Genomic DNA, 16,129 nt, shown 5'->3' on the forward strand with positions numbered 1-16,129 from the left:
ACGTACAGTCTGCTAAACACTAATACACAACCTGCTTGGTCCACAAAAGTTCTTATAAGGACTGGTAACTTGGTATAGGGTGCTACGGTACATAGGCTTGAGTGCGGTACAGTCTGCTGTTCTGTAAGGACCGCTATAGGTCCACAATAGATAGGGTTGACGTGCACCACTGCTGACCGCTCACCTATACTGCAGCAGTCCTTCAGCGGTATAGGGACTAAGAGTTTTGTCACAGGGTCATTTAAAAAATGACATGCAGAGGAAGAGGCAGGCCCTTCCGCAGGGGTGGTAGGGGTAGGGCAGGAGCAACAGGCTTGAGCCAAAGTGGGAAGTTGCAGAAGGTGCGTTCAATTACTTTAAAGGATGCACCAGACTTGGTTGAGTGGCTCGCTCAGCCTTACTCTTCTGCACCCTCCTCATCCTCTCGATCTGCACCCTCTTCTTCACTCTCTGCTATGTGCACCCCCAAAGACACTACCACCAACAACACGACCACCACCACCACCACCACATACCTTCCGCTTGAGTCACTGGAATTATTTTCCGATCCATATCAAGAGGACATTTCTGATGCGCAGCCACTCTTGGTATTGGATCAGGAAGAGGAGGTAGCAACAAGCGCTACTCAGCAGTCTGACGCCAGTACCCAGATCAGCCCAAGGAGGAGGTTGGTCCCCGGTGTTGCTGCCTACTCTACTTATAGCGGTGGGGAAGGTGACGTTGATGATGACGTGTCTAGTGATGTCACGTGGGTGCCCACAAGAGAGGAAGAGGAGGGGAGTTCAGAGGGAGATATGGACCAGCAGATAGGGAGGAGAAGCAGCAATGACTTACATTGCACAGCAGGGACAAAGCAGACTGCAAATGTATCAGGAGCGAGTCATCGACCATGTACGGTCACATCTGGCGCTCCCAGGACACCGGCACATGGCTCCGCAGTGTGGGCTTTTTTTAACGTGTCCGCTGCTGACAATAGCGTTGCCATCTGCAATCTTTGCAGTCAACGCGTTAGTCGCGGTAAGCCCAATACTCACCTAGGGACGACCGCCTTAAGAAGGCACATGAGCAGCCATCACCGAGCCCAGTGGGAGCAACGGAACACACAAAGCCACACTGCAGGCTCTCACCGTCCAGCCTCGTCTTCTACTTCTCCTTCTCCTCTCTCCTCACAATTGTCCTCCACTCCACCTTCCATCACGCCAAGCTCACATTTTTCTGCAAAAAGGCAGGCTTCCGTGGGCCTAATGTTTGAGCGTAAAAAAATGATGACGCCGGATAACCCTCTTGCCCAACGGTTGGCGGCTGGCTTGTCAGAACTCATAGCCCGCCAACTACTGCCATATAAACTGGTGGACTCGGAGGCCTTTCGCAAATTTGTGGCCATTGGAACACCACAATGGAAGGTCCCAGGAAGGAAGTATTTCTCAGAGAAGGGCATCCCAGAGCTATATGGCCATGTTCAGCGGCAAGTGAATGTATCTCTGGCACACAGTGTCGGTGCCAAGATACATCTGACCACAGACACGTGGTCTAGCAAACACGGGCAGGGAAGGTATATCAGTTTTACTGCCCACTGGGTGAACCTTCTGACGGCCGTCAAGCATGTAACCCGTGGCACCCGTGTAGATTTGGTTTTACCGCCACGGATTGCATGCAGGCCTGACTCTTCTTCTCCTCCTCCTACTCCATCCTCCTCCCTCTCCTCCTCAGCTGCCTCCTCCTTTTCCGCTGCTAGCGTCTCTTCCACTGCACCGCCCAAGCTCCCCAGAACCTATTCCACATGCCAGGTGAGACGTTGCCATGCCGTGCTGCGTCTGTTGTGCCTGGAAGCAAAGAGCCACACTGGCCCGGCACTCCTTTCAGCTTTGCGTTCACAGGCAGATGAGTGGCTAACACCGCTCAATTTGACAGTTGGTAAAGTGGTGTGTGACAACGGTGCCAATCTGCTTAGCGCATTGAAACAGGGCAAAATCACGCACGTGCCGTGCATGGCACACGTCTTAAACTTGGTCGTGCAGCGATTCCTTGTCAAATACCCTGGGGTCCAGGACATCTTGCGGCAGGCAAGGAAAATCTCGGCCCATTTCAGAAGATCTTACACGGCCATGGCTCGCCTTGCTGACATTCAGCGGCGACACCATCTGCCGGTCAGACGTCTTATTTGCGATTGCCCGACGCGATGGAACTCAACCTTCTATATGCTTGATAGGCTGCTCCAGCAGAAACGTGCAGTTAACGTCTACCTGTATGAACTCTGCGAAAGAAACGGTTCTGGGGAGCTGGGTTTTTTTTCACCGCGCCAGTGGCTGCTCATGCGCGACACATGCAGACTTCTGCGGCCATTTGAGGAGATCACCAAACTGGTCAGTCGCAGCCATGGCGCCATCAGTGACATGGTACCTTATGCCTTCTTTCTGGAGCGTGCATTGCGTCGTGTCATTGATCAGGCTGTGGAGGAGCAGGAGCGGGAAGATGAGGAAGTCGCAATGCTGGATGAATTCCCAGGGGGGGCTACTCTATCTGAGACAAGTCAACAACAGGAGTCTGATGAGGAGTCAGAGGAGGATGGTGCCGGGGCGGATGAGCAGGAGCAAGAAGAGCATGCTTTAAACCTTTCTGGGATCCCTGTTGTGCGAGGATGGGGAGAGGAGAATGAAGAGGACGACATTATCCTGGATGATGAGCAGGAGCCAGGCCACCACACCGCTTCCACTTTAGTGCAAATGGGGGCCTTCATGCTCCAGTGTTTTAATAGGGACCCCCGTATAAAAAGCATGAGGGTCAAGGACCAGTACTGGGTGGCAACGTACTTAGACCCCCGGTACAAACACAAAATGGCGGAAATGTTACCGCCGTCGCAGAGGGCTGTCAGAATGCAGCACTTCCAGGCCTTGCTTCGAGAAATGCTGCATTCTGCTTTTGCGTGCGCTGGCAGAGGAGCAATTCCCACTCCCAGAGAAGGATTTGCGGGTACCAATCCAACAGCGCCTGCAAGAAGAGGCCGGTTTGAAGATGTGTTGGTGACTTCGGATATGAGGTCATTCTTTCAGCCGACCCATCGACAGGTGTCATCCGGATCCAGCATCAGGGAACGCCTAGACCGTCAGGTGTCCGACTACATTGGGTTAACGGCCGATGTGGACGCTCTGAGGAGTGATGAACCCCTAGACTACTGGGTGGGCAGGCTTGACCTCTGGCCAGAGCTTGCCCAATTTGCAATCGAACTGTTGGCTTGCCCCTCATCCAGTGTCCTGTCCGAAAGGACGTTCAGCGCAGCAGGGGGGATTGTGACCGATAAGCGTACTCGCCTAGCTCACCACAGTGTTAACTACCTCACATTTCTAAAAATGAATGAGGCATGGATCTCGGAGGAATTCAACACATGTGATCAGTAGACCATGTATATGTCTATAAACAATTTTTGGAATCAAGCACACAGACCTTCTTAATTCATTTGGCTCACTTCCCTGACCCAAAAAAGCACACCGTACTATATGCCCCTACCCTCCTCTTTGAAGAGGTTGAGCGGTGTCATATTTCTACTGGGGCTGCTTATTATGAGGGGTTCCCACCATCCCTGTGCTGTGCTGACTTCCTCCTGGGTGTTCTTATTATGAGGGGCTCCCACCATCCCTGTGCTGTGCTGACTTCCTCCTGGGGGTTCTTATTATGAGGGGATCACACCATCCCTGTGCTGTGCTGACTTCCTCCTGGGGCTGCTTACGGTGCTGCTGTCAGCGCTGTATGTCACGGAGCTGCTGTCAGCGCTGTATGTCACGGAGCTGCTGTCAGCGCTGTATGTCACGGAGCTGCTGTCAGCGCTGTATGTCACGGAGCTGCTGTCAGCGCTGTATGTCACGGAGCTGCTGTCAGCGCTGTATGTCACGGAGCTGCTGTCAGCGCTGTATGTCACGGAGCTGCTGTCAGCGCTGTATGTCACGGAGCTGCTGTCAGCGCTGTATGTCACGGAGCTGCTGTCAGCGCTGTATGTCACGGAGCTGCTGTCAGCGCTGTATGTCACGGAGCTGCTGTCAGCGCTGTATGTCACGGAGCTGCTGTCAGCGCTGTATGTCACGGTGCTGCTGTCAGCGCTGTATGTCACGGAGCTGCTGTCAGCGCTGTATGTCACGGAGCTGCTGTCAGCGCTGTATGTCACGGAGCTGCTGTCAGCGCTGTATGTCACGGAGCTGCTGTCAGCGCTGTATGTCACGGAGCTGCTGTCAGCGCTGTATGTCACGGTGCTGCTGTCAGCGCTGTATGTCACGGAGCTGCTGTCAGCGCTGTATGTCACGGAGCTGCTGTCAGCGCTGTATGTCATGGAGCTGCTGTCAGCGCTGTATGTCACGGAGCTGCTGTCAGCGCTGTATGTCACGGAGCTGCTGTCAGCGCTGTATGTCACGGTGCTGATGTCAGTGCTCTGTATTACGGTGCTGCTGTCAGTGCTCTGTATCTCCTGCACCCTCTTGTTTGCCTACCCTGGTCCCTGACCTTCCCTCTCCTCCATTGCCTTCATTAGCTCCATAGTCCTGAATTGTCAGAACAATTTCCCAAATAAAAAAAAAATGCTTGTAGTTATCGATCCCAAATTCACCTCATACATGTATTATGCTATTGTCCAGGTGGTGGGACTACGTGCTACCCCCTAATAATTACCCCGTGGCCGCAAATTCGACCTAAAGGTTTGCGAAATTCGCCTCCCATTGAAGTCAATGGAGCCCGCGGCGAACGGTCGTTTTCGCGAACGTTTGTGCCCGTTCGCGTTTCGCGTTCGCGAAACGTCCCGTCGGAAGTTCGTCCATCACTATCTATAACCTCTTCATTAACTCGCATTGCTATTTGCCTTCGCAGGATTGAAAACGTTGGGACCCAGATCCGAGTGCCATTGTCAAGTGTGATTGGGTTTTTTCCTTCCTTATCCGCGTTCCAGATCTATCTTAAGACTGAGCCTGAAAAAGCAAAGGAAATGCTAAGAACAGCAGAGGAAAGGTGAGAATGGGACAGGGAACAGAGGACAAGAAAGGTATGAAATTGTGCAGCAGTGTTGTCACCCTGAGGACAGAGTGATCATAGAAGTACATAAAGATTTAAATAGTCTTTGATATAGGTGTGCGCACGGGCAACGCTGTATCCTGGCCTAGGCCGACAAGGCCCAGGCCTAGGGCAGAACTTTGCAGGAGGGCAGCACGCAAAGAGTCCCCAGCGGCTTGCAATACACTGTTATGCCCCGTACACATGATCAGACTATCCGGCGGACTTGACAATCCGCCCGTGTGTGGGCTCCGGCAGACTTTTTTTTTTTTTTTTTTTTTCCCGAAAAGTCTGGCAGACTTAGAAGTTTTGACTCAAAATTGTCCGCCCGTCTGTGTGCTAGTGTGCCAGATTTTTGAATTGAACGGACTTGCCCACACACGGAGAAAAGTCCATTCATTTTGAACGCGGCTCCAGGTAGACAGGACTAGCGAAGGAAGTCAATGTCGCCGCCTTCATCGGTGAGATTGACATGTCGCTAGCCCCATCACCTGGTATGGACTTAAAGGGGAAGCCCTATGCCGAAAAAAACGGTGTGGGGGTCCCCCCAAAGTCAATATCCGACCCTTATCCGAGCACGTAGCCTGGCTGGTCAGGAAAGGGGGTGTGGACAAGCGAGCGCCCCCCTCCTGAGATGTAACAGGCTGCGTGCCCTCAACATGGGGGGGGTGCTTTGGGGGCGCTCTGCGGCCCCCCCACCCCAAAGCACCTTGTCCCCATATTGATGAGGACAAGGGCCTCTTCCCGACAACCCTGGCCATTGGTTGTCGTGGTCTGCGGGCGGGGGACTTATCATAATCTGGCAGCTCCATTTAATAAGGGGGCCCCAGATACCGCCCCCCCCACCCTATGTGAATGAGTATGGGGTACATTGTACCCCTAACCATTCACCTGGTGAAAAAAGTGTAAATAAATTAAAAAAAACACAACACAAGGTTTTAAAATAATTTATTAGACAGCTCCGGTGGTCTTCCGTCTTGGCGGGTCTTCTCGCCGGACTCCTCCGCTATCTTCTGCTCTTTTGCTAGCTCTTTTACTAGCAGAGGAGCCCGGCTTTCTTCTTCGCTGCCGCCCGAGGGGGTCTTGTCCCCCTCTTCGGTTCTTCTTGCCGGGCCTCCGCTATCTTCTTCCAGCTCTTTTACTAGCGGTGGCCCGGTCTTCTGTCGCTGTCGTCGTTGCCGCCTTCTTCTCATCATCATCATCTTCTTCTTTTTCTTCTTCTTCTCTTCTTCCTTACGATGTTGACATGACGCTGTCTCTGGCCGCAATGGCAGGGACGCATTGCGCGGCGACTTATATAGGGACAACGGGCGGGGTCACCGGGCGATGTCACATGGTGACCCTGCCCTCTTATGATGTCACAGTCCTGGAGGATGCTATGTTTTCTGCTGCACCATTGGCGTGGTTATATCTTCATAGTCCTCTCCATAAAATCAGAAATTTGTGCTTAAAGTAGAACTATAGGCAACACTCCTCCTTTTTTGGATAGATAATTGAGGGTTATAGCCCCTACCAGTTTATTTTTTACCATGCCTGTCCCATTGCAGAGATTTCCCTTCACTTCCTGCCCCATAGCCAAACAGGAAGTGATGCAAATTCAGGGAATCCATTGCCCCCCCCCCCCCCCACCAGGCCCTCAGAACTAGTGTCCTGACTCGAAAATTTCAGGGCAGGTCTTAAACAGCAAGAGGTGTGGTCATATATAAATTAGAGGGTACACTAGTTTAGTCAGGCCTAGGGCAGCACAAAACCTAAATATACTACTGCGCACGGGGTGTGCCTGAGCACATCCTAATCGCCTTGTGCACCAGAGCTTTTTCTCATCTGAATCAAGACTCCATCCCAGTGCACACATTCTCCAGGCACACTGGTAATTGGATAAAAATAGAGGGAACACTGGCCTAGTGCATTATCCAATGACAATTTTTGTGAAGATAAAATATAAAATGTCTCTTAAAAGTAAGTACACCCCTCACATTTTTGTAAATATTTTCTTCTATCTTTTCATGTGACAACACTGAAGAAATTACGCTTTTCTACAATGTAAAGTAGTGAGTGTACAGCTTGTCTAACAGTGTAAATTTGATGTCCCCTCAAAATTACTCAACACACAGCCATTAATGTCTAAACCGCTGGCCCGAAGTGTCAATATTTTGTGTGGCCAAAATTATTTTCCAGCACTGCCTTAACCCTCTTGGGCATGGAGGTCACCAGAGCTTCAAAGGTTGTCACTGGAGTCCTCTTCCCCTCCTCCATAATGACATCACGGAGCTGGTGGATGTTTGAGACCTTGCACTCCTCCACCTTCTGTTTTTCAGGAGGCCCCACAGCTGCTTAATAGGGTTTAGGTCTGGAGACATGCTTGGCCAGTCCATCACCTTCACCCTCAGCTTCTTTAGCAAGGCAGTGGTCAACTTGGAGGTGTGTTTGGGGTCGTTATGTTGGAATACTGTCCTGCGGCCCAGTCTCTGAAGGGAGGGGATCATGCTCTGCTTCAGTATGTCACAGTACATGTTGGCATTCATGGTTCCCTCAATGATCTGTAGCTCCCCAGTGCCGGCAGCACTCATGCAGCCCAAGACCATGACACTCCCACCACCATGCTTGACTGTAGGCAAGACACACTTGTCTTTCTAACCTTGTTGCCGCGACACATGCTTGACACCATCTGAACCAAATACGTTTATCTTGGTCTCATCAGACCACAGGACATGGTTCCAGTAATCCATGTCCTTAGTCTGCTTGTCTTCAGAAAACTGTTTGCAGGGTCTCTTGTGCATCATCTTTAGAAGAGGCTTCCTTCTGGGACAACAGCCATGCAGATCAATTTGATGCATTGTGCGGCGTATGGTCTGAGCACTGACAGGCTGACCCCCCACCCCTTCAACCTCTGCAGCAACGCTGGCAGCACTCGTAGGTCTGTTTCCCAAAGACAACCTCTGAATATGACGCTGAGCACGTGACCTCAACTTCTTTTGTTGACCATGACGAGGCCTGTTCTGAGTGGAACCTGTCCTGTTAAACCGTTGTATGGGCATGGCCACCATGCTGGAGCTCAGTTTCAGGGTCTAAGAAATCTTCTTATAGCCTAGGCCATCTTTTATGTAGAGAAACAATTTTTTTTTTCCAGATCCTCAGAGTTCTTTGCCGTGAGGTGCCATGTTTAACTTCCAGTGACCAGTATGAGAGAATGAAATTTGGTGTTATCGCTCTAACTTCAAATGCCTAAATGGTCCAAATTTGAACATTTTCACTTAGGGGTGTACTCACTTTTGTTGCCAACAATTTAAACATTAATGGCTGTGTGTTGAGTTTTAAAGGGACAGCAAATTTACACTCACTACTTTACATTGTAGACAAGCGTCATTTCTTAAGTGTTGTCACATGAAAAGATATAATAAAATATTTACAAAAATGTGAGGGGTGTACTCACTTTTGTGAGATACTGTAGCTACTCAAACATAGGAAGTAAAAGCGCTCATCCAGCCACTAAATGTGGCTACAATCTCCCAGCTTTGCTGAACCTCTAGCCCAAGGAGGACCTCACTAGGGTCCCTGCAGCTGATGTGTTTCAAAGTTTTATGTCCTCCTTCATCGGAGCCACACACGGCCCACACCTGCTTCTCATTGATGGGCTGATCATACCATTTTTAGCACCTGATGTAAGAAGAGTTCCCTGCAGCCCCCTCCCGCCCCCCACATCACCACCACTGCCTGTCTTCCCCCACCATCCGACTCTGGGCAACAAGTAAGCAAAAAAAATCAAATTAAAGCCCAAATCCAACTAACACATTTTAAAGCTGTTACAACAGTTGTGTGTGGGTGTTTTTTAACCACTTGAGACCCGCGCTACGTCTATTGACGTCATGGGGTTTCGCTGGTTATATCTAAATGATGCCTGAGTCTACAGACATCATTCAGATATTTCAGCCGGCGATTCCCTACACCATAAGAACGATCATAGCGGCTGTTCTACCGATTCACCGTTTCCATCGGTGAGTCGGTCACAGGATCCGCCGGCCCCAGCATGTGATCATAGAGATTTCCGGCGGACTAGATTGTCCCCGGAGTCTCTATGATCGTTCGTTGGCCGGGCGCGATGTTATGACGTCACGCCCAGCCTCGGTATTCAAATTAACGGCGCCGATCTGGCTAGGAAGCCATGATCGTGTTTTTTATTTATTTTTATTTTTTTTATTCTTCCCAGCCTAGAGGTGAGATATGGGGTCTTATTGACCCCATATTTCACTGTAAATATGTCCGATCGTGCCATATTCCTATTACAAGGGATGTTTACATTCCTTGTAATAGGAATAAAAGTCATCAATTTTTTTTTTTTTTTTAAGTGTAAAACTAAAAAAATAAAAATAAAATTAACAATAAAAAAAAAGCGCCCCTGTCCCCGTGAGCTCGCACACAGAAGTGAGCGCATACGTAAGTCCCGCCCACATATGAAAACGGTGTTCAAACCACACGTGTGATAGTGCATGTAATCATCAGTTCATTGATGTATGCCTTGTTTACCTGCATTTTACCATAATACATTTAATTAAAGCGGCTGTAAACCCTTACAGACCACTTTAACCAGCAGGTACGCCTAGATTAAGGCTTACCTGTAGGTGCTTGAAATATATCTCCTAGACTTACACGGTCTAGGAGATATTTGCAAATCACAGTGTATGGTGATTTCTTCTGCGCATGCGCTGGCGTTAGGGCACGTTGTGCCGTTTCTAGCTCGGGCCATGCCATTACTGGAGGCTCCCACACGCATGCACGGGTGTGACATCACGCGACTCTGGCCAGTCACAGAGCAGGAGTTCGCGGCCCTGGAAGGAAGAGGGGTGAAGAATGGGCGCTCGCTGCTAGAGAGGAAGACGGGGACATCGCGGGCTTCTCCTGCAGGTGAGTGTCACATAATGGGCTACTATGCGATGCATAGTAGCCCATTATGCTTTACCTTTGCAGGGGAAACAAAGAGGAAGTAAACCCATCAGAATTTACTTCCTCTTTAATTTACCACCAAATTTATTGTGGTCTAATTCCTGTGTATTATTATAGAGTGGTAACTTGCCAACTTTTAAGTGTAAACTGCTTTTGGTCTATGGCCAAGTGTCAGTGGGGAGTGAGCTATGAAGAGAGTCATGTCAGAATAGAGGACCCATCATCACCAGTGGCTCCTGTGGGGGGTGAGCGCTACATTAGCATTACTAGCAAATAAAAAATATTTTATATATATATATATATATATATATATATATATATATATATATATATATATATATATATATATATAATATTTTTTTTTTTGTGTGGAGTTTTTGAACTATTCAATGTTTTGGGAATGTTCTCAGACTATATTGTACATGAATCTGCTTTCAGGTTCCTTCGGATCATGGGGACGTCCTCCAGTGAGACTGAGGTTGAAGTTTGGCTACAAAACCTCCTGCTGTTGGCTTCCAAACCGTAGTGAAGGATTGATTTGGAAAACCAACACTGAACCCTGCAAGACATGGCTGGCGACCCTGCTAATCAGTATTTGACCATGTCAAAAGTTTTAGTATGTCAGATGTACAAACAGAAAACTCAAGAGCAATCCTCTCTGTATACAATCAAACCATGAACAATGAGACAAAATATCAACTGTGACAATGTAGCAAAAAGGCCAAATAAAGAAAAAAATCTCTAAATGTATAACTTTTATCTTTTGTGATCATTTATCTCCACCTATCACTGTGTATGAATCCCTCCCAATAGCTCAATCCCATACACCAGTACTCAAAAAATTTCACCAGGGTATTGACCTTATTATGAATTAAGGTCTACAGTGCTTGATTAAAAGAGAAGTAAAGGTGTGTGGGGTTTTTTTTTGTTTAGTTTTTTTTTAGGAATCCTACTTACCTCCTGTGCCCCGACACCTCTGCACTGAGAACCAAGCGATCGAACACTGCTTTTCAGAGCTCCCCGAGCTGTAGACGGTCATTCACAGCTCTCTGCTCTGCCTCCTCGCTCATTGGATCGCTGGGCTGTGGAGGGGGGCGGCCGGCTCGGGCTCTCAGAGGTTCGCTGAGAGGCTGAGCCGGGTTTCAGTCTAGGCACCTGGTGGATCCAGACCTTATTGTTGTGAGGTCAGCAGAGAGCGGACTTCAGCCTGCTCTCTGATGAAAATGGGTCACAGGAGTGCAAAACAAACTGCACTCCTGTGACCCATAAGAGGAGTCCAGCCAAACGAGCTTTGGCTGGACTTCTCCTTCAACCTCTTTAGGCATATATGTGACAGCATGGCTGGTGGGACTTAACACCCATCCTCTGCATATATGCATTGCTGTGTTGTTCTGGGGGCGCTCCATCAGCACCACTAGAACTGTGCAGGGGAGCCCATCCATTATAGCCATCTCCCCTATCCATGAGTCCAGCCCCTTTCAGGACACCAGCGTATGGATTCCATTATGTAGGGGCTGTTTTTTTTTTTGAAGCACCGATTAGAGCCAGAGGCTCTAATAGGCTTCAATATAGGGTGCTCTTGGGTCGCAGAGTGTGCACTTCGAGCCCACCCAGATGTGTTACAACAACTAATCAATATTTGCTGTTTTAACACTGATCTTCCTCCCAGCCAATCAGGAAGTGGGTTTCGACACCAGTTACCCGATTGACTGAAAGGACAGGTGATCTTATTGGATACTGAGGAGGGGAGGAGCTGGAAGCCGCCATGGTGGACATGGAGCCGAGCCTCTGCACCATGCTGCCTGCCACCCGCCATGATGGGGTAAGTGCTGGACCAACTGGAAAACAGCGGGGGGTGAGTGCCACTCGGGGTGGATGGGTGGTTGTTTGCTGCCCCCCCCCCCAAAAAAAAACACCACCTCCTACTGGAACTGTGACTGAACTGTCACTGACTGCTCATGGTCAACTACCAATGATAGGGGGCTGGTAGTCCCTGGGAACTTCATGTCCCACAAGGCTTTGTTCTTCCCAGGATCCACAGCAGTTCAATTTTCTCTACCTCATCAGCGATATTAGTGTAATACACCCCCTAAGGAGCCGCTGGTGAATTTGGTCCCATTTCTCCTTTAGGGTGCACACAGCCAGGCACACAGAATTTTCTTCACTGGCTCAGAAAAATGTCTAGGGAATCTTTTTAGGGTTTTTTATTGGAACAATGAACTTGAATAAGGGTAGGGAGCATGGGATGCCCCAATACACTGCAAACTGAACAATTTGAGGAGTCCCCAGTTTCTGGCTGCACTTCAGAAACTGTCCCACAGGATTCCTAATGCTTCTGGTGACTTCTGATGATCATCGGTTTCCTCCTGCCGATGTCCACCAGGCTCTTCCTAGTGAGGGAAATGTAAACTTACATCACCATAGGACAGTTGGACTCTTTCCCATCAACTTCCTTCTGGTTCTCTCAAGTGAGCTGACCCAACTTGATCCCTGGACAGATCTGCGAAGAGGCCCCACCAGCTAAGCATAGATGGGCCCCATCAGTTCAAAAAGGTGGCCCGGGCAACTGCCAAGCAGGAGGGATATTGTCTTATTGCTGACACTGATCCTCTTGTGGCTCCCCCTTCAGTGCTGCCAGCTTCTTATCATATTTACCGGCTCCTTCCTTTCCTAAATGAACACAGTGAGCCATTAGTACTGTGCTTACTATGCTTCAGTTTGTGAATGAACAGGAAACCTCAGAGTGCTTCCAATTCATTCATGTCCAGTGCAGCTGAGGCTACAGAGAAAGGAACTTAGAAATCTGTTTGTTTAGATCCCTGCTATTTCACCAAGACCCCCCAAACAGGGCAATACAAAATAAATAAAAATTTAACTCTAAAAAATAAGTCAGAAATGTAATTCTAAAAAATATTTAAAAAAAGGGCTTTTTCACATGCGCTTTGTTCTCTAAAGAGCAGTTAGCATTTGGATCATCAGAGAGCATTTGATAGGCAGGGAGGAGATGAAAACTATGGCGAAAATCAGATTTTCTTCCGGGTTTGTGGCTCCGGTGTTGTGAGTGGCCACAGTTGCAATGACGCACACATGCACACGGGAGTCCTGTTTCCGGAGGAGCTCTGATTTTCTGGGAGCGTCTGCCGAACCTTCAGAGTGCATGCGCTGCTGACATCAGCGTCTGCATGCAAGGCGACTATGTGCTAAACCATACAGGTTTAGGAAATATTATAGGCTTACCTTTTAGGTAAAATTAATAAGTAAAAATGTGAGAGCGGGGTATACAACTGCTTTAATAGTTCGATTTTAAAGGGATGAGGTGACAACCCATAATTGTGTGCATTACAGGCCTGCTCTGACCACCGGCACCCAGAGCACTGTGCATTACAGGCCATCCCTCAGACCTGAGACCACCATCTAGCTGTCGTGCTTATGAGGTTAATTTTTCTGCACGGTATTTATGAATGAGTAATTTTTAAATGATAATCTTTTTAAGATACCGAATCAATGTGAACACAGACTAAAAATAGGAAATTTATTCACCAGACATGTATTCATACAGAGATAGTGGTATATATATATATATATATATATATATATATATATATATATATATTTGCAGACAATACTAAGCTAAGCAGGGCAATAACATCTCCGCAGGATGTGGAAACCTTGCAAAAAGATCTGAACAAATTAATGGGGTGGGCAACTACATGGCAAAAGAGGATTAATGTAGAAAAATGTAAAATAATGCATTTGGGTGGCAAAAATCTGAATGCAATCTATACAATGGGTGGAGAACCTCTGGGGGGATCTAGGATGGAAAAGGACCTGGGGGTCCTAGTAGATGATAGCAGCAGCTTGGCATTGCTGAGCCTAACAAAGCAAACAGAATATTGTCATTAAAAAGGTGATCAACTCCGGAGATAAAATGATAATTCTCCCGCTCTACAAGACTCTGGTCCAGCCGCACCTAGAGTATGCTGTCCAGTTCTGGGCACCAGTCCTCAGGAAGGATGTACTGGAAATGGAGCGAGTACAAAGAAGAGCAACAAAGCTAATAAAGGGTCTGGAGGATATTAGTTATGAGGAAAGGTTGTGAGCACTGAACTTATTCTCTCTGGAGAAGAGACGCTTGAGAGGGGATATGATTTCAATATACAAATACTGTACTGGTGACCCCACAATAGGGATAAAACTTTTTCGCAAAAGGGAGTTCAACAAGACTCGTGGCCACTCATTAAAAATTAGAAGAAAAGAGGTTTAACCTTAAACTACATAGAAGGTTCTTTACTGTAAGAGCGGCAAGGATGTGGAATTCCCTTCCACAGGTGGTGGTCTCAGCAAGGGGCATCGATAGTTTCAAGAAATTATTAGATAAGCACCTGAACGACCTCAACATACAGGGATATACAATGTAATACTGAAGTATAATCACACACATGGGTTGGACTTGATGGACTTGTGTCTTTTTTCAACCTCACCTACTATGTAGCTATATTTTATATTTACATACACACATACACAAAATTTAGAATACTGATTGTGCTGCACAAAATCTTGAATATCAATTAAAACACCCACTAATGGGAGTGTTGAACTTTTTAATTGACACAGAAATTATAAACTTCCCTGTAGAATCAATAACCTTGTAAATATGACGATTAGACAGAACGTCTGTATTTCACAAATTCAACCGATACTATACTGCAGGTAAGTAAGTGGTTAATGACGTGAAATAAAATTATACGTTTGTTATGTCAATAGCATGGAAACTATGAAATGAAAAATTGAAGCTTACAGTAAAATATATAAAGTGATTAGTGATTCGACAGAATAATTATCCAACTGTATTGGTTAGATAATTATATATTATTTAATAAATATATAATTCAATAAAGGATGTTTAAGCAAAATGATCATGAGCCACCACATTAAACATGTCAAGGTCACCTTTAAAATTGAAAAAAAATCTTTTACAAACTTTTTCCTAAAGCTCCCGTATAGACATAATTACCACAGAAATTAGCTATCGGATATGATCCCGGATCTGATACTAAAAATTCCAGATCAAATATATTGATCATCAGAATGCTATCCACTAACTAAATTACTTTCATCTGACAAGCAGTAGTATCACAGAATGATATCACACAAAACATTCTAACCACCATGTATGTAGTAAACCTTCACAGATTATTAAAATTTAAAATTTAAAAAAAATTTAAAATAAAAAGGGTATACTAAATTCTAATTCAATATTAATTAATACCCACATAAAAAATGTATCAGTTCATAATGATATTTAAACTACTAAACTATGAATATCCCGTCTGACAGCCCCTAAAGACTGGGTTAGTCCAACATATGCCAAAAAAAAGGCACAAAAACAAAATGGTGCACTCAACTGTTGTTAACCGGTTCCCAATCAGTGCACGCCAATGTACGTCGGCAGAATGTCACGGGCAGGCATATTGGCATACAGGTACATCCAATCTTTAATGCCGCCCTGCCATGGCGAGGGTACTGCCGGCGGCGCGCTCACGTGCTGGTCGGGACACTCGTGAATCCGATCGCAGGTCCCGCAGACTCGATCGCCGCGGGCATACCCGCGATCGTCTTACGGGGCGGCCGAACGGAGAGATGCCGTTGTAAACAGCATCTCCCCATTCTGCCTAGCAACAAGTGATGCTGATCTCTGCTCCATGTGATTGGAGCAGAGATCAGTGTTCACTAAATGAAAGCCCAGCCCCCAACAGTTAGTAACGCACCCCTAGGAACACTTAACCCCTACACTGCCACCCACTGGTTAACCCCTTCACTGCCAGTGTCATTTACACAGGAATCAGTGCATTTAAATAGCACTGATTGCTGTATAAATGACAATGGTCCCAAAAATGTGTCAAAAATGTCCGATGTGTCTGCCATAATGTCGCAGTCACAATAAAAATCGCTGATCGCCGCCATTACTAGTAAAAAAAAAAATTATTAATAAAAATGCCATAAAACTATCCCCTATTTTGTAAATACTATAACTTTTGCGCAAACCAATCAATAATCGCTTATTACGATTTATTTTACCAAAAATATGTAGAAGAATACGTATCGGCCTAAACTGAGGGAAACATTTTTTTTATATATATTTTTGGGGGATATTTATTAT

The 16,129-nt window shown here is 47.0% G+C and overlaps 1 protein-coding gene across 1 annotated transcript in view; it reads left to right on the forward strand.

Moving 5' to 3' along the window:
* Positions 1-10,722, forward strand: part of LOC143923557 (putative methyltransferase DDB_G0268948) — a 37,935-nt gene extending 27,213 nt beyond the window's left edge. The window contains exons 7-8 of the mRNA XM_077447323.1: positions 4,849-4,986; positions 10,408-10,722. Coding sequence (XP_077303449.1) covers positions 4,849-4,986; positions 10,408-10,495 — 226 coding nt within the window. The 3' untranslated portion in view covers positions 10,496-10,722. The remainder of the gene's footprint in view (positions 1-4,848; positions 4,987-10,407) is intronic.
* Positions 10,723-16,129: the final 5,407 nt, after the last annotated feature.

Source organism: Lithobates pipiens, unplaced genomic scaffold (assembly GCF_037356315.1).
Source record: "Lithobates pipiens isolate NorthernLeopardFrog02 unplaced genomic scaffold, aLitPip1_a1.2 Scaffold_22, whole genome shotgun sequence".
Classification (NCBI taxonomy): domain Eukaryota; kingdom Metazoa; phylum Chordata; class Amphibia; order Anura; family Ranidae; genus Lithobates; species Lithobates pipiens.